The sequence below is a fragment of the Lissotriton vulgaris genome, chromosome 7, assembly GCF_964263255.1.
Source record: "Lissotriton vulgaris chromosome 7, aLisVul1.2, whole genome shotgun sequence".
Lineage (NCBI taxonomy): Eukaryota > Metazoa > Chordata > Amphibia > Caudata > Salamandridae > Lissotriton > Lissotriton vulgaris.
In genome coordinates this window covers 773,956,970-773,980,345 of record NC_141695.1, presented here as the reverse complement: position 1 = coordinate 773,980,345, position 23,376 = coordinate 773,956,970, and the positions used below count along the sequence as shown (strand labels likewise).

Sequence of the window (23,376 nt, the reverse complement as noted above, 5' to 3'; positions counted from 1 at the left end):
TCACCACAACATCTCTATGCGCTAACACAGCATCACTGAACGCCACAGCAATACTCGTTGCAACCACAAGATCACTCAGCGCCACCACAGCATCAATCTGTGCAACCATTCAACAACTGGTTCAAATATGATCTCTCAATGTTTCAAGCTTCATTACAAATGTCACAAAAAGAGGTTAATATTTCACTTCTGTTCTTGGATTTTCGTCACAATAAAATACACTGAACAAAATCTTCACAAACGTTATTTACAAAAGTTTAAGCTATTGCCATTATATATTACAATAACTTTTATTTAACTATTAATTATTAAAAAGAAATAAAAGCAATTGTTATTTGTAATATCAATACATCTAAGTCAAGTAAATACAACACATATTGCATTACAAATGCTAGAGGTGTCACATTTGCGAAAGTTAAAAGTATTGGCATTGTAAATGACAAAACTATTAATTTCGCTATTTTCAAAACCAACACATAAATAAAAAATTTGTCATTTACAAAACCAATAGCTCAAACTTTCCTAATGCGAGACCTATTGCATTGCAAATGCTTGTTGTTCTTGTTTTGGGTATTTTTCTAAGCCGGTGTGGTGTCCTTTTGTAGTGGCTTCATTTATATTATTTATAAAGTTTTATATAGCACGAACATGACCCAAGAGGGTATCAGAGCGCTTTACATACCATCGTTCTGATACATTTGAAGGTAGAGGGTAATATACAACTGTTTTAGTGTTGGTTATGTGCAAATGCTTTACACACTGCCTCTAAGATAAGCCAGGCTGCTTGTGCCAAGCTACCAAGGGTGTGAGCAGGGGTTATTTTAGGAGTGTAACTCCCTTATCCTGACTATAAGGAAGGGTCTCTACTTGGATAAAGGTGCAAACCATTGCCAACTAGAGATTCCCATTTCTAACAATCTCCCGCATCAGCAACTGTGTCAAGGAATCACCCCCATGCTCAACCCCCAGGAGTCGCTTTTCCCAGTTATCTGAGTCTATGTGCCAGTGAGCAGCGCGTTGACTGAAACCATCTTTAGATTACTAACCGCTCTGCATACCTTTTTTCTTGGGCACAACCCGTAGAAACCCCCATTTCGCTGCTACCAATAAAAAGACCCTTCATATATCTACAATTGGCCATGTATGTGCTACTATTCAGCTGGCATAGAACTATTTCCATCAGCTGTAAAACTCTCAAATCTTTCTTGCAGCCACTGTCACAACAATAAAGTTATAACATATCAAGAATTGGGTATGAACTTAACATTTTGATGTCAAAAAATCAAAACATCAATCTATTTAAAAGTTCCCATGAGAAAGCTTTCAAAGGAAATATTGGTACCGTGCACCTTGACAGGCCCCGTAATACTGAAACAGCAGCTACGAGCCTTAAACGCTGAAACTTACCAGCGCTTACATGCAAAATCTGTGGCCACCTAAGGAGACTGAAAGCAGGATTGGCAATGCGTGTGCTCTCCTGAACACCAAGCCGATAATCCAGCTCAACAGCAATACAGCCCAGCCTCTACCATGAATACATACTCAAGGTAAATGAGGAGGAGGAAGGAAAACACTTGAAGTGTGACAATTATTGGAAGCACTGCCCTCATAATATCTGTAGAAAAAAATAACAGATGATGGACGGAATGCTGAACATATCAAACATTCACCCCAGTCACAGTTATGGGTTTAATCCATCCTTTTTTTGCTTACAAAGCCAAGCCAGCTTGGGCCCAGCCATATGTAAATCAGTCTTAACCCTGATCCCCATGGGAACAGTTCAGCCCGAACTGCCGGGCCAGGTTCTCCATGGAGTGGGAACAAACTGGGGTGGTGTGGTGAGCAAAAGAACGATGGATTAAACCCAGGTCTTTGTGATTGGGGGCGGGGAAGTATACATTTTTCAGCATTCCATTCATCATTTGTCCTTACTGCTTTTGTCGCCCTAAGTGGGAAGGGTATGCCCAGACATGAGTCCTGTGCTCATTGTACCATTAGATTCAAGCTATCCTGGCTGCTGAGGGCCCATACCCCAGACCCAGGATGCTGGTTTCCAGTCCAGGGAGGACCTGGCTTGGCAGTTTGGGCTGAACTGTTCCCATGAGGAGCAGGGTCAAGACTCATTTGCATATGGCAGAGTCAAAACTGGGGTGGCATGGTGAGCAAAAAAAACGATGGATTAAACCAAGATCTTTGTGACTGGGGGTGAATATTTGCATTATTTAGCATTCCGTCCATCATTTTTTCTTTTTGTTCCGATTAGATCTGTAGCATAAAGGATAAGCCTTAAGTCCACCTTTCCTCACTACTAACACAGAGTCCAGCAATGTGTGATACACAACAGAAGTGAGGAAAAGGGCATACCTGTAACATGTGCATAAAGAGGTCCAGCCTCCCAGGGTTTACCTTAATGGTTTCACAGGCTCTAAAGTGACGGGTAGAGCAGACCATAATAGAGGAAGTGTTGGGGGCTCTATTTACTTTTATTACTACTTCAGTTGGAGGGATATGGGGATGGGGGGGGGTGCCTGTGTCATGAGGTATGTGTCATGAGTGCCTATAGCACAGTGTTCTTCAATCTGTGGGGCGCGCCCCCCTGGGGGGGCTCAACACCTTCCCAGGGGGGGCGCGCACTCCACTTAAATCTGACCTTTGTTCCCGGCGTCGCTCCATTCTTCTTGTAGAATTCTGGTATGTCTAAGGGGGAGGGAGGGGAGATCGATGGGGCAGGACGTGCCCGTTCTTTTGACATGTTAACGCTCCCAGGAGGGGGTTAATTCGCAGAGCTGACAGCTTCAGCTGCAGTGGGAGGCACGGAGCCTCCTCTGCTAAAACCAAAAGCAAACAAACAAACAGACTTTCGGTTTTAGCAGTGGGGAACCCTCGCCTCCCACTGCAGCTGAAGCATTTCAGCTCCATGAAGCAACCCCTTCCTGGGAGAGTTAGCTCTTCCCAGAAAGACAAAGTTTCCAGAGTTCGAGTCTCGGCAATGAAGCTGAACATCGTGTGATTCTGGGCAAATCACAATCTTCCCGTGCCTAACAAAACAATCCAACTATCATGAAACTGTCCTGCTTATATTTAAAATCTCCCAATTCCGCAAGGGGCCCTTTAAGCAGTATAAATAACTTGAATAAACATTTTAAAACATGCATTGAACATCTGCCAAGCAGTGGACATAATTGTCAAATATTTGTGTGCTCTAAATGTTGCTTCCTTGCAAATACATTGTTGCTATTAGCTCTTCTTGTTGGTCTTTTTGATTTGAGAGAAGTAAGGCTCGGCTGCCAGCATATGGTGCGATGAAACGTGTATGTGTTTGAGTAGGTGTGGTAGCTGCCTGCTTGGAGTTTAAGTGAGAGGGTGGGATGCTGATGTTTCAAAGTAGTTCATACTTTGAGGGAGTGTTTGTTTTAAGTGGGGATATTGTTCCCAGCAAGCACTCATGCAAAGCAATTATTATTATTACTGATCCGACAAGCTTTTTGGACAGATTTGTAGCAGTGCAGATAAATGATGTCCGGTTCCTGTAACAAATTTATATAATGAATTGAATGGATTTTATAGTCCTAATCGTGGTATATAAACTGCTTCCTTGGTAAGTGTTGAGCAGTGGCAGGCAGGGAATCAAGGAGACCGCTATCATTTCATGTTCTGTATAAAAATGCACATTTAGGTCGTTCCAAGCAGATGTTTCTGGCTCTTTGTGTAACTATTTCAGGAAGCATCTAAAGGCGCCTAATTCGCCTGGATTCTGTCCCTTTATTTTCATGGTATGGATTGCACGTAGGTGTGAGGTTGTCATTTAATATCGAGTCTATATCATCTGCGGGCTGTAAATGCACATATGTATGTGTGAAAACCATTAAAATCAGACCGCTTCGTCCCACTCTGTACATCAGATGTGTTAGCGCCGACTTAGCCCAGTTACCATGTGCTTTTTGTTGATTTAAGCAAAATTCAGAAACTCTAAGAAGATGTGTTTGAACTGAGGGGAAGCCATGGTAGTAAGAGCTCCACGCCTCTTTGTACAACAAGGATCTCTACTTACCAATAGAAGTGAAATATTACCTCAGAATGTGACTGCTCACAGCTGCTGGTTTCCACGGAGGGACCTTCTTCTGGTTCCGACGGCTATTGTAGAAAGAAGGGGATGGGGGATTCTTGTTGTTGGAAAGAAAGGCATGGGGCTGCCATTGTCTGCTTCTCCAGGGGGGAAAAAGTGCAAGGCCACTATAGTAAAAGCGTGCCGTGCTTGCAAAATTAATAAATAAACAATACATATAAAAGGGGCAAGTTCAGAAGAAAATAAAGGCATGCGGTCACGCGCTGCCAAATAAAACAAGTGGCGCGCACGTCACGCCTGTGTGGGCACAATCCTAGCTCCTCCCACGGCCTATTGGTGTCGATTACGCGCTTGAAATTTCTGTCAGGTGGTGGGGGGGCCCAACATCTAAAAAAATTCAGCTGGGGGGGCTCAACCAACAAAAGTTTGAAGACCTCTGCTATAGCAGAAAGATCCATATCTATAATTACCTGTAAAGATCAAAATGCTTCTACATGTTACACCCACTCACAATGATACACCCACTCACAATGATAATTCAATAATATACAATCAGACAACCTTTATGACTGCCTTACTTGGGTACGTGCTCTTCACTATCTTCACCGTGACTAGGTGATCTCTTCAGCTGTGAAAAAAAGTGAAAAAAACGAATATGCTACTTACCAGTATGCATCTGTTCTTGGCATGTAGGGCTGCTGACATTCATATCTGTGCATAGATCGCCGCCTAGTGTTGGGTTCGGATGATTGCACATTGTTGTCCTGGAAGAGTCTTCGAAGTATCACGAGATAGGTGGCTCCTCCCCTGGACTACAGTGCGCATGGGCATCGACTCCATCCCCAGATTGTTTTTAGCCATTGTGTTCAAGATGGAGTGAAACTCGGTGAATGATGACCATGCTATGAGTATATATGTGAATACTGCAGCTGCTACAGGCGCCGGGGAGGAGGGCGGGCGATATGAATGTCAGCAGCCCTACATGCCAAGAACAGATGCATACTGGTAAGTAGCATATTCGGTTCGAGGCATGTGGGCTGCTGAATTCATATCTGTGCATAGAATACATAGCAGTCCCTCCATTAGCGGCGGACGCCCGTGCCAGCTGCAGCAGTTTGGAAAAGTGTCTTGAGAACAGCCTGCCCTACAGCAGCCTGCTGTTTGGAGTGCACATCAACACAGTAATGCTTAGTAAATGTGTATGTGGTAGACCATGTGGCTGCTCTACATATGTCCTCTAAGGGAATGTTTCCAAGGAAAGCCATAGAGGCCCCCAACTTTCTGGTGGAGTGGGCTCTTGGTGGAATGGTAAGAGTGCGTTTTGCTTTTGTATAGCAGATCTGGATGCATTTAACGATCCACCTAGCAATACCAGCCTTGGAAATAGGGTTACCTTTGTGGTGTGGCGCAAAGGCGACAAAGGGTTGCTTAGTTTTTTTAAAATCCTTGGTCCTATCAATGTAATACATTAGGGCCCGTTTAACGTCAAGGGTGTGGAGCATCCGCTCCGCCAGTGACTCAGGATTTTGAAAGAAAACAGGTAATTCGATTGTTTGGTTGATGTGGAACTGAGACACAACCTTGGGCAGAAACTTAGGGTTAGTGCGGAGCACCACCCTGTTGGAATGAATTTGGATAAATGGCTCTTGGATTGTGAGGGCCTGCAATTCACTAACCCTCCGTAGCGATGTAATTGCTATGAGGAAAGCCACTTTCCATGTTAAGAACTGAATCTCGCAGGAATGCAGTGGTTCAAAGGGAGGGCCCATCAGCCTGGTAAGGACCACATTGAGGTTCCACTCAGGAGCTGGTGGAGTCCGTGGCGGAATGACTCGTTTGAGGCCTTCCAAAAAAGCCTTGATGGCAGGCACCCTGAAGAGGGAGAGGTGCTGCCTATTTTGGAGATAAGCGACCATTGCAGACAGATGAATGCGAATGGAAGCATAGGCCAGATTACACTTGTACAGATGAAAAAGGTAACAGATGATGTTCTGAATAGAAGCATCCAGCGGGTTAATGTTGTGGTCCGCACAATAAATGACAAACCGCTTCCATTTTGCCGCATAGCAGGCTCTAGTAGTGGGCTTTCTTGCCTCCTGAATGATGTCCATACAGTCGGGGGGTAAGTGCAGGTAGCCAAACTCTAGGACTTCAGGAGCCAGATCGCCAGGTTGAGCTGTTGCGGATCTGGGTGCTGAATGTCGCCATGGCTCTGCGTCAGAAGGCTGGGTGTGAGATGTAGCCTTTGATGCGGTACCACGGACAGTTCTAGAAACGTGGTGTACCATGGTTGGCGAGCCCACGTTGGAGCAACCAGGATGAGAGTCATCGAGTGCTGCCTGAGCTTGCGTGCCACCAGCGGTATCAGAGGTGCTGGGGGAAAAGTGTACGCAAATTTGCCTGACCAGTTCATCCATATCGCATTGCCTTGCGACTGTGGGTGTGGGAACCTGGCAGCTAAGCTTCGGCATTTTGCATTCTCGTCTGTGGCGAACAGGTCTACCTCTGGATGACCCCACCTTCGGAAGTACGGCTGGAGTACTGATGGAGGTATCTCCCACTCGTGTATCTGGTGGCTGTGCCTGCTGAGCAGGTCCGCCATCTGATTGTCCTTGCCCGGGAGATGCTCTGCCATGAGGAAGATGTTCCTCTGAATGGCCCACTTCCACATGCTCTGAGCCAGATGAGACAGCTGCGGAGAGTGTGTTCCTCCCTGCTTTTGAATGTAGTACATTGCCGTCATGTTGTCCGTCCGGATCAACACGACCTTGTTGCACAGATGTACTTTGAATGCTTTTAATGCCATGAAGATTGCCATCAGTTCCAGAACATTGATGTGCATCTTACCTTGCTGTTGTGTCCATAGTCCCTGCACCGTGTATTGGAGTACATGCGCCCCCCCATCCCTGGAGAGAAGCGTCCGTTGTCAGGATAATCTGTGGCACAGGCTCCTGGAACGGTCGGCCCTTGCAAAGGTTTCGTGGATTCCACCAATGCAGAGAGTTGTATGCCCGACCGCTCACCAACACTAGGTCTTTCAACTGGTTGTGAGCCTGAGTCCACTGACGTGCCAAGCACTCCTGAAGCGGACGCATATGTAGTCTCGCGTGCTGGACTATGGAGATGCAGGAGGCCATCATGCCTATCAACTGCATGAACACTCTTGCTGGAAGCGAGTGTTGAGGTCTGAATTTTTGGATCAGCGATTGAATGCTGCTGACTCTCACTGAATTTGGCTGTGCTGTGGCCGCCAGAGTGTCTATGGTCGCACCCAGATACTGCCGTATGTGGGCGGGCTGGAGATGGGATTTTGGGTAATTCAGTGAGAATCCCAGATCGTGCAGGAGGTGAATGGTGTGGGACACGTGGTCGGCGCACTGCTGGGCCGACTTCGCCTGAATGAGCCAGTCGTCCAGATAGGGGTAGACGTGGATGTTTTGACGTCTTAGATGCACTGCCACCGTTGCCAGGCACTTCGTGAACACCCGTGGTGACGCCAAAAGGCAAAACCCTGAATTGGTAGTGCTGGTTTTGGATGGTGAACCTGAGGTATTTTCTGTGTGAAGGATGTAGTGGAATGTGAAAATACGCATCCTTTAGGTCTAAAGTTGGGAGAAAGTCCCCCTGTTGGAGCAGCGGGAGCACTTGCTGCAGTGTTAGCAGGTGGAAGTTCTCGGACAGGATGTAGAAGTTGAGGGGCCTGAGATCCAGGATGGGCCCGAGGGACCCGTCCTTCTTTGGAATCAGGAAGTACAGGGAGTAAACTCCTGTGCCTCTTTCCTGTATGGGCACGAGCTCTATTGCAGCATGACGTTGACGTCCTGCTGCAATAAGTGCAAGTGCTTGTCCGACATAGGACGGTGCCTTGGGGGTATGTTGGGGGGAGTGGATGTTAACTCCAGACAATAACCAAACTGGATAAGCTTTCTGACCCACCTGTCCGTGGTGATGGACTTCCACACGGGCAGGAACTGCTGGAGTCTCCCCCCGACCGGTGTTGTGCGGTCGGGGGGCAGTGACAATGCGTCACTGTTTGTTGGCGGTAGAGGACCTGGAGCTGTTGTTGCCACGTCCTCTGCCTTTGGTGCTGTTGCCGCGGTATCCACCTCGACTCTTGTTGGCATAAGTAGTCTGGGTGTTGCCTTTGTAGAACTGCGCGGACTGCGAAAGTTGACCCCTTGAGGTGCCCCTGGTATTGAAGCGACGAAAGGACCCACTCCAAAACTGCTGGGACTGTAAGGCACCCATGGATTTTGCAGTGTCGGTGTCCTTCATTTTCTCAAGGGTGGTATCAACCTCTGGGCCAAACAGGTGATCTGGGTTGACCGTTTGGTTCAAGATGGTGGTTTGAATGTCCGGCTTGAACCCAGATATTCTTAACCAGGCATGTCTACGAAGCATGACGCTAGTGTTAATGGCACGTGCGGCGGTGTCAGCCGCGTCCAGAGCGCACTTTATGGAAGCGTTGGAGATCAGCTTCCCCTCCTGTATTAGCATCTCAGCCCCTTCCTTATACTGATCGGGCAGGTGTTGCAAAAGGGTCTCTAGAGTATCGTAGTGTGCCCTGTCATAGCGCGCCAGGAGCGCCTGCGTGTTGGAGATGCGCCATATGTTGGCTGCCTGCGCTGCTACCCTCTTCCCTGAAGCTTCAAAGACCTTCGATTCTTTGTCTGGGGGAGGAGCATCACCCGTAGTCTGCGAGTTGGCCCTCTTCTGGGCATTGGAGACAACCAGGGAGTCCAGAGGCAACTGACCCCTAATATAAGTTGGATCTGTGGGCGCTGCCTTATACTTCTTGTCGATCCTTGGGTTGATGACTCTCGCCCTGGTGGGCTCTTTGAAGACCTCAGCAGGGTGCTTTAAAACACCCTTCAGCATTGGCAGAATTTTTACAGTCTTTTCAAAGACAGAAAAGGTGTCAAAGAGGAAGTCCACGTCCACAGGGTCAGCATGCAGCTGGACGTTGTGATTGGCCGCTGCCCGCTCGATGAGGGCATTGAAAGCCGCAGAGTCTTCAGTGGGGGAAGTCTTAGCGGGGAAGAGCTGAGGGTCCTGTCCAGAATGTGGGTCCCCAGGGTCACCACCAGCAGACCAGGGCTCTGTCACATCCTCTGGATCTGTGTAGTTTGGATAGCTATATTCATCTTCGTCATCGGCCTCACCAGCGTCTACATCGGAGTGAGTGGGCGAGACCTCATGAGCCTGTGGTGAAATGGGCTCCACCAAGGCTGGAGTACCTGCAGAGTTCATCTTCTGCTTTAGTGGGATCTTGTACGACTCCAATTGGGGCTCCGGGGTGATTTTCCTCTTCAGGAGGGAAAGCCTACCCGTTTCGGCGTCGATGAAATGTTCTTGACGCTCCTCTTCTGAAAGCTGCCGAGGCCGGGGGCCATGGACCACCATCGATGCCTTCGGCGTCAAAGAGACCTTTTCGGGCACGCAGGCACCCGGTTTAGCAGCGAAAGCCTTCGGCGCCGTTTTAGGCGGCAAGGTAAAAAGGATCGGCGTGGGCGCCTTCACCGGTTTCTCCAGAGGCTTGGCCGGTGGAGGGTCCTTCGGCTCGACTGCTGCGGCGCCGTCCCTTATGCGCTGCAGGGACTCCGTGACCTTCTTCGTGAACGCGGCAGATGGACGTGCCGGTTCGACGGAGTCCTTATAGGTCGGTTTCGGAGTGGAGTCCTTCAAGGTCCCCTTCGGAGTCGACACACTTGGCGCAGCCCCTTTGGCCTTGTCGTGTGGAAGCGGGCCAGAGAGGGCCTTCGGGTCGTCTGTCCGCTTCTTCGGGTCGGTAAAAGACCTCTTGGGGTCGTCGACCGTCTTCTTTCGATCGAGTCGACCCTTGCCGGCGTCGACAGTCTTCGGCGCCGATGCGGTCGTGTCCGACCCCTTCACCTTCGGCTTCGACGTAGTAGCCTTCGGGTCGGCCATTTTGACGTCGCCCTTCGGCTCGACGGCCATCTTAGATTTCTTCGGCGCTGAGGCCTCCGAAGTCTTCGATCCGACCAATGCGATGCGCACTTTCGGTTTCGATATCTCTGGCGTCGAGACCGTAGATTTCACTTTCGGTTTCTGTTTCACCGGGAGTGAATCGGTACCAATGTCCGTGGCCGGGCCATGAGGCGGGGCCGAGGAACTTGCATCAAGGTCTTGGGTAAGGCCCGAAGGCGATCCCTCGACCTGGGCCTTATTGATCGGAACGGCCCCAGTGTCAGATTGAGGAAGCTCTTCGTCTGAGCTATCCTCCATGGCCCCAAGGGCCCCGTCGTCGTCTCCTACCTTCTCGACTACTTCACCGAAATCTTCGGCCTCTGCGTCGTAGTCGTCCTCGACCTCCGACGCGGGGTTAGATTCTGAGATGTCCTGGAGATCTTCATCCTCGACCTCCCCAGCATCGAAAATGTCCGTAGGCGCCGGTGCAGATCGCTGGGCCTCCAGGCGCGCAGCTCGACGGAGCTTGAGTGTCTTCTTGGACCGGAATCTTGAACAGGCCATACACTTGGCCTCGTCGTGGTCCGGCGACAGGCACTTGTTGCACACCGGATGGACGTCGATGTGTGGGTACTTCGAGTAACACACCGGACATCTTTTGCAAGGACTTCGGTTTTCCATGATGGTCGATGAGTCTGGAGCGTCGACTAGGCCCTCCGCGCTGAAAGCACGCGGAAGTACAGAGCTCGGCTCAGAGCCGAGGAAGGTTGCGAAGCCGAACGCAAGACAATACCGACGCAAGTCCTAAAGACCTTTTGGTCTCAAAGTTAAGTTAATACTGATTGATTCCGACAAGAGGGAACCAAAGACATCCGAACCCAATGGCGGAAAAAAACAATCTGGGGATGGAGTCGATGCCCATGCGCACTGTAGTCCAGGGGAGGAGCCACCTATCTCGTGATACTTCGAAGACTCTTCCAGGACAACAATGTGCAATCATCTGGACCCAACACTAGGCGGCGATCTATGCACAGATATGAATTCAGCAGTCCACATGCCTCGAACGTCCCAAGACCTTTTTTCCAACCGAAGATATTGTCCTGTACATTACCAAACAAATAACAGGCAAACTATTTGTACACCAATAAATTCTTTAACTCACACTGTGCAGCCTTCTTACCTGTGGAGGTTCATATATGGCTGCTACCTCTGCTCGGATACCCAGGGGGATGTCCTTATGCTCCGTGTACCGCCCATACAAATAGCCGATATGCTGGTTTCCAGTCTTCCTCCAGAAATCGAGGAAACGGTCAGCAATAGTGTGGTTTTCAAACATGATATTATCAACATGTCTGTATTTCTGTGGAAGAAATGGTGAGAGGTGTTACAAAATCTATACACATTAAAAAAGCTTAAAACTCGCAAGACTGCTTCAGAGGCTCATGCTCATATGGAGGTCAGAGTGTTAGAGGTCCACACTGTTGAGACATTGATGAGTCGCATGAAAATTGCAACCGCTGAGGTCGCTGGAACTTCATCAACCTGACCCTCTAACTAACCAGGAGCCTTGGGATTACATCAGCCTATCACTCCCAAGTGCTTGAACAGTAGAAAACATAAGATCATTGTCTAAAAGAAAGAAAAAAACATCAAAAGAAACCCCCAAAGAATTATTGCTTCTGAATGCATCAACAATCACACCCACAAAAACATAATAATTTAGCTGGGTCTTCCCTTCATGCACTCGGTGTCTGGAACAATCTGAAATGGGTGTCACTGTGGTTCTTATATGTGGCATTTGTATAGTTCAAATATAGCAAAAAAGTAACGGACCATTGTACAGGGTAAATGGCAATGATACTGTCAACAAATGATTGAAAAGGTTGCTCAGAAAGGCAGTGAACTGTTATGGCATCATGATGTAGTGTTCTTTGAAGAGTTGAGTCTTAAGGTCTTTCCTAAACTGAAGCTGGATTGAGAGGTCCCGATTGATACCAGGAAGTTGTTCCAGATCCCGGGTACATAAATAGTGAAGGTTTTGTGTTTATGCTACTTTACAGAGGTTTCATCAAGAGTCTGGACACTTTGATATGCTGAACAGTCAATGGAAGCTCCAGTAAACCTGGCTTAACTTCACACTATTACATTGCCTAGGAGGTGCTAGGATAATTTCACACTCTGTATTACACTGGAGTGAAACCAGCTACCTGCTAGGTGCCAAATGAGTGGAGCTCTTTCTTTAGTCTAGTGGTGTAATTTAGTTAAACCCTGCATTATGAATAACAGTGCATGGGTTATCTGGAAAATCCTGATTTGCTCTTTGAATGTCATTATAAGCAATCCATGAGTTGTCAGCAAATTGTCAGCACATTTTTTACCACACTGGGGAAACAGTCATGTATAAGAAACGAGCACAGCACCAACTTTTGCTTTACAATGGGATATTTTCACCTATCAATGAAGAGGAAGGATAGTCCACACCAGTAGTACATGGACTACCATACTAGTTTAGCTCTAAATAATGCATGATCTGTGGTCTGTGCAACACTACACTACTCTCACTCTTTCTCTACAGTGGAATAGGATGAGGACACCATTGAGTGATCGATAATTATACTGTTTGCTATACACTATGATATTTTCAGCAGACCAAGAGGTACCATAATTATCAGAGTTGGTTTAACAGTTCAAGGGACGGCAGAATATTCTCACTCTTTGCTGTAGCTAGGGGTATCGTTAGAAGCATTTGAGGTGATTACATTGATTTACTCTTTGGTGTTCGCCGCAATATGATCAGCATTCTATGGCGTGCTACTATAGTCTAACACTTTACTGCACACTGGAATAGCACCAGTTATTTATAGGTGTCGGGACACCCTCAGATTTGATCATGAACACATTACCAGAATGCCAAGACAATCACATTCCCCGTTTTACACTGGGATATGACGAGCAGGCTACTGGGTGTAAAGTATCACAGAAAAGTGCTTTATAATTGCATTATCAATAGTCTATCAAGGTGTCCATTTTTCTTACCTGTCTGTTTAGCGTGATTGCACTTGGCTGACATTTGGTACAAATGCCTTCAGGCCAGGGTGGATGTCCCTCACACCCTGATTTTATCTTGCAACTGATGTTCTCAAGTGCAGCAAATTTTCCCCTGAAGAAAAGGCAGAGTCAGAAGTTTAGGCATGAGGAGTTACACTTTATGTGGGCATAAATCATTAATTTTATCTCTTGTACCAGAAGGGAGGATTAGAAATATGGGACGGCATCATAGAAGGGGCTGACTTCCAGCTAGTAAGGCAAGCTTCCTTGAAGTTTTTTTACCATAAATAGACTATACTTGAGCCCCCAAAAGATCACAAAGTTTGTTCAAGAGCCGGTTACCAGAGTGGCTTCTTGAGAGCCAATGATGAAGAGGTCTTCTTTACCTGCCCTGGGGTTATGGCGTTCTGGAAGGATATTGAGGACATCTTAAAGGATATCCTGGGTGTAAGTATCACATTAAGCCCGGTGTTAGTTTTAATGGGGGTGGATATGGCTTCATGTAACCTATTGAGTAGAGAGCAGAAGGGCCACTTGTACTATGTGGTGCTCTTAGCCAGGAGGGAGATCTGTAGACGCTGTACTGACCCACTTCCTCCATGTGCAACCATCTGGCTTAAAGCAGTACATCGGACCAGCAGTTTGGATACGGAGGCCTTGGTGCAAGAACAAGATATGGGCAGATTTCATCAGATGGAGTGGAAGTACGGGTACAGATTTATCAGTAGGAGAGGCCCTATGATTACACCAAGGCTCCGCTTTGGATGATGGGCTGGTGGGCTCAGACAGTGCGGTTGGGCCTAATGTGAATTCAGCAGGCCGTGGGTAGGAAATGAAAGGTAAAAAGACCAGAGTTTTGAAGAAGGCATGGTGATATGGGGACAGAAAAAAAGGGGAGGTGAGGATTATGCATTATCCTTCTACATTTATATTCTCAGCCGCCACAATAAACAGGAATATCATCATCAACATAATGACTATAAATCTCACATTTCACAGACAAAACACTAGTCCAAATCCAATAATATATATCTATATATATATATCTATATATATATATCTATATTTATCCAGTTACCGCTCTTGGTGTTGAGATCCACCACACAGAGAAAACGGACACTTTGCAATTCAGTCACTGCTGACTGCAGTAATTCTTTATTATTTATTTTGCCATCAGCGCAAAAAGAAGGACGAGATGACGCGTTTCGGCAAACGGGGTGGCTATATATATATATATATATATATATATATATATATATATATATATATATATATATATATATATATATATATATATATAACATCATCAAGAAAACATCACTTTCCCTTTCTTCATTGCTCAAAAGTCAGCTAAGTGCCTTTTCTTGAAGATTGTTATATGCATTAGTATTACATTTCTTGACTACATTAGCAGTCTCATTTGATGAAGGTGTGAATTACTCCTTTTTCGGTGCCAGGGGTTTGAAGTACTGCTTACTGCGACTAAATAATACACTTTTCCCTCAGGGCACGCAGGTAAAGGAAGCTGGTGGTTCCTCTCATGGGATGCCACTTGCGCACCAGAGAGCAATGCTATATCACCTCAATGGAAAGGATCGAAGTCTCCCAAATGGAATATTGAACTTAAGGGAAAGCAGCCAGCTGTTTTTTTCAAGAGACACTTTGATGCTTCTGACGTGACACCAGATTGGCAAGAGAGTGAGAACATCTGGGAGTAATTCTTCCCAGCACCGGATGGGTGTTGCCCTTTTTAAGGAATATGGCTAAGGTTCTCATACGTCTATTGAGACTTATGTTAATACTGAAAATAAGACTCTCATATATAGTTGTGGGCCTGTTATTGGGTGTATTTCCCTGTCACCCAAAGCTCCATGGTGAGAACAAAGAATAATGATCTCCATCAGGAGATAGAGGAGGAACAGTACATTCTACCCTGGGAGAATGCATAGCGAAAGACACAGACTCCTCTATACAAACAGCCCTCAACTCTCTGGAAAGGCACAGACCTTCTGACCCCCTATGTTGATAGACCTAGGACACAATATCCCAAAGAACCCCTGGGGACTCAGAAACCTCAGCTCAAAACCAAAAAGAAGTGTACTCGGGTGGTCCCCATCGATGCTTCCTAGCAGCGGACATTTAGAATGAAGCAAGTCTGAGCTCAGTCTCTCCTCTACAAAGGAACAGCCATGGCTTAACCCAATGACAGGGAGAACTTTCTTCTGTCAGGGGAGCCCAATGATGGAGAAGATTTGATAGGTCATGATGAAGATTCTGGAGAGAAGCCAATTTGACTCTGGCGCCCAGATACACAGACTAAATGTCCAAGGCTAGAGGACAAGTCCCCAAAGGGTCAGTACGACAAAGGAGGCTCACATACTCTGGACCCCAAGGATATGCACCACCCCATGTGCTCTCAATGGTCTTCAGTCAAGAAAACGGACCAATAAGTCACCATTAGGTTGAGGAAACCGCTAGAAAAAGACGTCAGGGGCCGTCTGTGGGTCGAATTTCCTACCCCCAATTGGCATAAGTTAACTTATTTATAAGTCCATAGGATATGAAAACAAAGGTACGCAGGACCTGAAATTTAAAGTGCCCACCCAGGTCTGCAGCAATGATTGTGCCACTCTTAGTGTGACAGAGTACAAAACGACTACCAGCCTGTCACTGCAGACTGGAAGAGCAGCTGTATATTATTAAGAAGGACATGTTCTTTCATATGTACTAACAGTAAAAGTCCAACATTTTTGTTTTTATTGAGGCCCCATTGGCAAGTACATGATTACAACCAGACCCCTCCATTGTGCTAACGTCTGAATTGGACGACCGAGATGAGTAGTTTAATGTATCAAATTAATTATGGCCGTAAACCAGACAATGCCAAAGTTGAATTTAATGTCACTTGTAAGGAAATGCAACTTTTAGGAAGTTGCCACTTTGTTGCCCAGTTTTTCCAGTGGCCATTCACAGATGCTAGTCACCAGAGAGCCTTCTGCCCTCTTGTAGAGGAGTATGAATGACTCCCAAGCACAGGAACAATAGAGGTCTGCCGCTGAGAGAGATTTTACGTCCCTGTTAGAAATGGGGGTCTCTTGTTGGCAGAGGTAGGTAACTTTGTCCAAATAGGGACCTTTGCTTCTTGTCAGGGCAAGTGGGATACACTTCTAAAATAACCCCTGCAAACTCCCTTGGTAGATTGGCACGAGCAGACAGGCTTTTCTCAGAGACAGTGTGTTAAGCATTTGTGAACACTTACAGTAATACAGTGAAAACACTACAAATGGACACCACACCAGTTTAGAAAAATAAGTAATCTTTATCTAAACAAAAACAAGACCAAACAACAAAAATCCACAATACAGTATTAAAAATAAGGCTTTCAAATGGTAGAAATAGTTCAGTTCAAGGTTGTAAATGAGACACTTTTCTCAAAAGTACCTTAGATGCGTCACACGAAATAAACAAAATGGCTGCAGGGAAGGTGATGCGTCTGTTCCTTACACTCGGGAGGTGATGCGCCGGTTCCTTACTGCAGCGCAGGGGAGGTGATGCGTCAATCCTTACTGGGTGGGGAGTTGATGCATCTGTTTCTTACTGCGGCCCCGAACGATGCAACAGTCTTGGCGTCTCGATGGGATGCGTCGACCCAGTTTGATGCGTGGTTTCGTGCAGCCGCACAGCAAGCTTGCGTCGGAATCGGTGCGGTGTCTCGGACTACGGAGATCGTTACGCCCAATGCTTCGTGCGACAAATTCCCGAGCTGCTGCAGGCACTGCAACGGTTTCTTCGGCGATGCAGCGTAATTGTGTACGGATACGCCATGCTTCTTCGATGTTGCGTCGATTTTCCAGCTCCCAGTGACAAATAGACTCCAAAGGTCCTAAACTGCAGTAGGCAATTCTTTGCAGGTTGGAATTCCCAGCAAGGAAATTCAGGGGAGCTGTTGGTGAAGCCTTTGTGTCCCTAAGACTTCAGGACAGGAGGCAAGCTCAGTTTCAAGCCCTTGGAGATCTTCCTCAAGATGACAAAGCAAACAGCAAACTCCTTATCTCTTTTCTTTGGCAACAAGCAGCCACTGCAAGCCAACCCCAGACAGCAAACAGAACAGGGGCAGTATTCCTCCTAGGCAAAGATTTCCCTTGATTCCCAGAAGTGATCCAAAAGTCTGGGGTCTGGGCCCCTCTTTTTATACACCAAAATCCTTTGTTCTCTGAAAGCAGAGAGTGTCTGTACCCAGCCAAAACCAGATCTATCCTCGCTGGTGCAGATTCCTGGCAGGGCGTGGAGACAGCATTGTTGAAGGCAGACCAGGCCCATTCATGTGAAAAGGAAATCTTCTCCCCCAACTCTAAATGCAGCCTGGTCTATTCAGCCCAGCACTGACTCATCAAACTTCTGGAGCCTCAGCCCCTCTCCAGCCCCTTTCATCCATAAGCTAGACATGCAATACACAAACCTAGCAGGGCACACTGGATAGTTAGGCAAGAAAATACCTACTTTCTAAAAGTGGCATTTTCAAACACAGAATGTAAACATCACCCTCACTAAAAGATGCATTTTAACACTCTGAGTTCAGGCGTACTAAACTTTTTTTCCTCACTTGTTCCTAGAGCCAGTTATGCTTATAAGATGTGATAAACAAACTCCCCATTCTGTCCTAAGGGAACAGGAAGCCTTGCAAAAGTGAAAGACGAAATTGGCTGTAATTCACTATCAGGACATGCAACACACATCAGGGCATGTCCTACCTTTAACATACAATGCACCCTGCCCGCAGGGGTACCTTGGGCCGACCATAGAGGTGACTAATATGTAGAAAAGGGAAGGTTTAGAGACTGGCAAGTATGTGCACTTGCCAAGTCGACATGGCAGTCCCAAACTGCACACAGGCTCGACAATGGCAGGCCAGAATTACATTTTACAGGCTGCTTCTGTGGGTGGCACAATCAGTGCTGCAGCCCACTAGCAGCATTTGATTTACATGCCCTGGGCACACACGGTGCACTGTACAGCCAATCATGGAAACACCAATCCATAACAGTAATTTACAAAGGGGGCACTTGCACTTTGGCACTATATGGCAGTGGCACAGTGCCCAAAGCATCTAGACCAGCAAAACGTGGTCTAACACAGCAAAAACAAAGGAGGAAACAGCAAAAAATGGAAGGGAGACCCATGTCAATGGTGCCAGGTCTAACAGTCCCCCTAAAAGGAAGCCACACAGGATGTTGGCCAAAAAAAAAAATCAAACTTTGAAAGAGAAGCCAGCTTTGGTGGGCAAATTGCAACCACACTCAAGAGGGGCTGCTCCTTTGTTCAGGTAGACGGGCTGGCTGCACGCATAGAGAGAGGAGATCAGTTGCCAAACAGTTTTTTCCATGGGCATGAAGCCCTCCGGTAGCCCCACTTCTAGGGTGGGCTACCAAGCTCTCCACACCAAGAGAGGGTTCAGACATCTTGGTTGGGAGAGGGCAGAATAGTGAACAGCTAAGATGCTACACATAGCCAACGTCGTCTTATGGCTGAAGGGAACGTGGTAGCCCATTGGCTAGTGATCACTTCATCCTCCAAGAGCACTTTATGGGCATAAATATGTCATGTCCACCTCCCAGAGCTCGGAACACATCTAGACTGGAGAAAGGATGAAAGACGGACTGGACTGCTGACCGCTAGACCTGACAAGAGAGGCTGCACCAACTGCTGGACTGCACTTGCTGCTCCATGGTTCTAGCAAAGAGAGGACTGTGTCTGTGGTGCTTGGATCATGGAAAAGTCGCGCCAGGGCCTCAGACAGAAACTGTGAACTCCAAGAGTCAGTCGGGTCACTCCCTGTTCCAGCACCAGGGCTATAAAAGCTAAAGTAGCCGGTTCTGGACAGTCAGTAGCCGCATTCACCAAATCGCTGCTGACGCCAACTTGCAGCCAAGAAGACCACTCCTCGACACTCAAAGTTGCGCTCAGGAGTCATCGGAGTGCAGATTGGTGACCAAAGATGGACACTAGCCTCGTCAAAGAAAACTGGTGGACTTGCTGTGACCGGAGAAGAGTAGCCTAGTTGTATCTGAACCTCTGCTGGACCAAAGGAAACTTTGAGGGACATCAACAGTGGCCAAAGTTGCCCCACCTTACCCATGGACAGAGAAATAACCAAAGGAAACACCCCCGCCCAATTGACTACACAGCTCCCTCAGCATCCTACAGCATGCTGTATCCTCAGCATCAGGACCACTCTGTTGTAGTCTATGGTGGTCGGTGCTTAAAGTGTGGAGCTGGATTTGAGACTACTTTGGTGAAAAGGTAACTATCCCAGTACTTCTTATTGGACTCTCCGACCTTCTCCCTGTTGGAACTGGTCACTCAGTGCAGGCCAATGGAGCCAACCCCAAGTCTTTAAAAGTATAAGAACTTTTCCAAACTTTACAGTTACCAATGCTGGTTTGCAGTTTTGAGCCAAAAGCTGAGACTTGAAAATCGACGCAACACTCTGGTGGATTCTTCACATTTTGGTTTCTGAAAAAAATCATTAACATATTATCTATTTTTATAAATTGGTTTCGGATTTCTTTTGTGTGTCCTGACTTTATATGGTTTGGTGCACCTAACTACTTTACGCTTGTTCCTGTTTTTTAACCCCTTTCATGCTCAGGACGGCCCCCGGACGACCGACGTCATGGTGGGCATGTGAGGACGACGGCCGGGGGCCATCCAAATCCCGCTCACTATTCAAATCGCCGCACAGCACAAAAATCTGCCCTGCATGCAAGGGGTTAAGCCTTGCTGCTCAAAACCACAGCTACCCAGGGTTGAGCTAGAAGTTTTATAAACAAGCCAGACTCAACCGAAGACGGTTTCATTGAGTGTATTACACAATGAAGTCACACAACCACACCATATAATACACTACCATCCTCCCATAAAGGAATTGCAAATGTTCTTCAACCATGGACAGCACCGAAGAGCTAAAGAAGAAAGTGTTTGGACAGAAGGTTTTTGCCTGGGCCGGTCGAAGAAACAGGTGATCAACTGGCGGCTAATTCTTTTTTAAACCTCCCAAAGAGGTTAAAAGCACAAGTATGAAATCCAGTAGCAAGATTCAACACAACTTGATGTATTCTTCACCATATGTGATGAAAGAGGAGCTTTTGGGGGCTCTGCCAATCCTCCAGGAGAAGTTTCAGATAAAGATTACCCATTTTTACCACCAAAAATGGGAGAGAGACTGGGCTTCATTTTACACATGTTGCACATTACCCAGGATGCCTATGTTCTACAAACTATTAAGGTTTTTCAAATAGGTTTTTATGGAATGTTTGTTCAACCAACACAAACCTGGCACACATTGTGTTCCCTGGAAAAGACCTAGAGGCGGAAGCTCTGTTGCTCAAGGAAGTGGTTCCATCAATGGGTTTTGTGAGCAATCTCTTAGAAGAGAGAAAAGACAATGGCCATCCTCTGCTCATTATCCACCTTCCATTACGGACCTCATCTGACACACATAGCATCTCATTCTACTTGCAGAAGATCTGACTGTCGAGGGAGGCCAGATTGTAGATTCAGTGGTGGTTGTACTACATGGAGTCATTTTAAGTAGTTCACCAGATCTGGGCACAGAAACCTGTTCCTGGGATGGGGAGCTCGATGTAATACGATAACCACAGGTGAGTGGTATGAAGAAGAACTAAACTACAGGTCAACTACTTGGACCTTCTGGTAAAGCCCTTTGCAGTAAAATGGACGATGAAGGACAACGTTATTTTATGGTTTTACTGAAAATAGACAACAATATCAGCAGGCAAATAGATCAATCTGCTGTGAGGCATAAGGTCCAAGGCTTCAGCAGAGTTGGCCAGGTCCCAGCAAAGTACCTCCCAGAGAGGCAGAACCTGTTAGCAGATTTGACTTGCAGGTGTTAGGGGGATTCCAGCACTTGGAAACTAGATCCAGAAGAATTCAGACTATTAATGAACAACTAGAAACCTTGTGAGGTGGACGTTTCACCTTCCTTCCAAATCATCAACGTCCAAAATTCTACAGTTGGACACCGGTCCAGATGGCAGAGGCTACGGATGCACGTTTATTTAGCGACAAGGGATCCCTAAAAGGTAACCAAGGACCTAGGGTGTCAGTTAATTTCACAGAACAGTGCTCCTTGTTAAATGCAAAGAAATCAACACAACTGGTAAATATAGAACACAGTTGATTCTATATGATCTACCCAGCGGGATAGAAAATGTAATACAAATAAATGGATTTTCTGTCAAGGGACAGTTAGAATATCCAGTAGGATACAATCCTGTATCCAAAGCAAAGCAATACACAAAACAGGTGTGACAAGGTGACAGGGTGACCGTTTTAACAGAAAATCATAAAAAAACAAAATTCACAACAATCAGGCGAAACAGAGAGATTGCTTGTACTTAATTATACATGATGATAAGCAGTAACAGCCTTGACACACAGAAATAGAATTGTTTGTGTGCATGCTGTTTTTTATGGCAGACGCCGTTTCGATCCCATTCAAGGGTAACTGGGATCATCATCAGGACAGTGATACTGTAAGCCTGAGATAACACTTTATACAGAACCAAAACCATACTAAAATCATGTAGAATAAGGGAAGGAAAGAAAAGACAAGGATGAGGGTTATACTAGGTTATTATAATCAACACTAGTAGTAGTACTTCATGTCATTTGTATTAATAGTCCCATATTTAAGGTCATGCCAAGAATACATTTAGCTTTACTGCGAGATATGGACTTGGAAAACCGCCTACTTAGTGCACGATTTCCATGGATGCAGCCACAAACAATTGGAGGAGGATCCAGAATTACACATTCCCTCCTTTCTAATGACCACTGGATTGTCCACACAGATGAATGGGGATGTGTTCATAATGACTCTGCATTGGAGACAGAAGTTTGGTGTTGGACCCGGCCTCATGGCGTGGTCCCGCTCCTCCCACATGGCAGGCCCTGGACGACATCAACCCCTGTCCTCCGGCCTGAAGCTACCCCCCTCCAACCTTCACGAGAGCCGCCGCTCCTGGCGACCCCCGGCTCTCCCCCTCCGGAACACGGCGACCCCTACTCGCCCCTCTCTGCTGGTCCAACTCCTATCCCGGGCCACCAGCTCAGGCCCCTACTCCATCTTGGACCCTCCACGTCCGGCCCCGTGGCCTCGGCCCGACCCCGGCCCCAGCGAAGCCCCAGCGAAGCCCCGACATCGAGGCACCAAGATCCGACCAGGTGGTAAAACGGCCACTTGACGGATCAAGGAGGAGGAGAGTTTCGATGGCCCTCCAGCCGTCCTCGGACGCCTGGTTTTGATCGCCCTCCGGCCTCCCTGGGCGCTGGCTCTACCCCCCTGCGGGGTGTCTGGACACTCTCATCCCTTCCCCTCTGACCTCCAGGCGCGAGAGTCCGGACATCAAAGGACTCCAGACCTATATCTGGGGCAGCTCTGGACTGGGTCAGCAGTTGTATCCTGGAGTCGAGAGCCCTGCAGGTGGAATCGCGGCCGACCCTGAGAAGAACTCGCTACTTTGAACCCTGAAACCTCGGAGCCCTTTTGGCGCTGCCGCGGCCCGACCTCGCTGAAACCATCTTTGGAGCCCTGCTGGCGCTGCCGCGGCCCGACCCCGCTGACCCATCTCGGAGCCCTGCTGACGACGTCGCGGCTCGACCTTGCGGAACCCCCCAGCTCGAGGACCGACAGCTGAGTGTAGGGTACGCCTGTGCCAGGCTGGTACTAAGACTGTCCCGCTACCCTATTCCCACAGTTACCGAGACATTAAGGATCCCTCGATCCGTTTGTACATATTGAAGAAAGAACCTGCCTTGATTGCTGATAAAAACTCTAAGAATCTATACTTGTGTGGTGTCCATTTGTAGTGGTGTGATTGCTCGGCTGTACGATTCTAGGAGAGGAACCTCGCCAGGAGGCCTCTCGACGGCGCTCGGCCAACTCCAGAAGGAGAGGTGGGTCTCGGGGTGGTCGGCCAGACAACTTCTGCCTCCCCCTAGGATCGCCTTTCTAACATTGGTGGCAGGCGGTGCGATCCGAGCCGACGCAAATCGTACAGAGAGTGACGCACCCACTACTGACAGAAACACACCACAACCATGACTACCAAGGAAACCAGACCGACCGCAGAGTTCCAGAAGGAACGGTTGGAAGACTATAACCACAAAGTATTGAAACAATTCTGCAAGGACCTGGGCATCGCTACCACTGGACTAAGCACCAAGGACGATTTCAAGCAGGCCCTACAAACATGGGTAGAGGCAGGAGCGACGCCACCCCAGAAGGAAGATAACCCGATCCCAGATAT

At 47.3% G+C, this 23,376-nt stretch overlaps 1 protein-coding gene across 1 annotated transcript in view; it reads right to left on the bottom strand.

Moving 5' to 3' along the window:
* Positions 1-23,376, bottom strand: part of NPLOC4 (NPL4 homolog, ubiquitin recognition factor) — a 537,117-nt gene that overhangs the window by 257,000 nt on the left and 256,741 nt on the right. Inside the window, exons 7-8 of the mRNA XM_086931004.1 lie at positions 13,031-13,154; positions 11,175-11,354 (exon numbers count right to left, since the gene is read on the bottom strand). Of these exons, the coding sequence (XP_086787130.1) occupies positions 11,175-11,354; positions 13,031-13,154 (304 nt within the window). The remainder of the gene's footprint in view (positions 1-11,174; positions 11,355-13,030; positions 13,155-23,376) is intronic.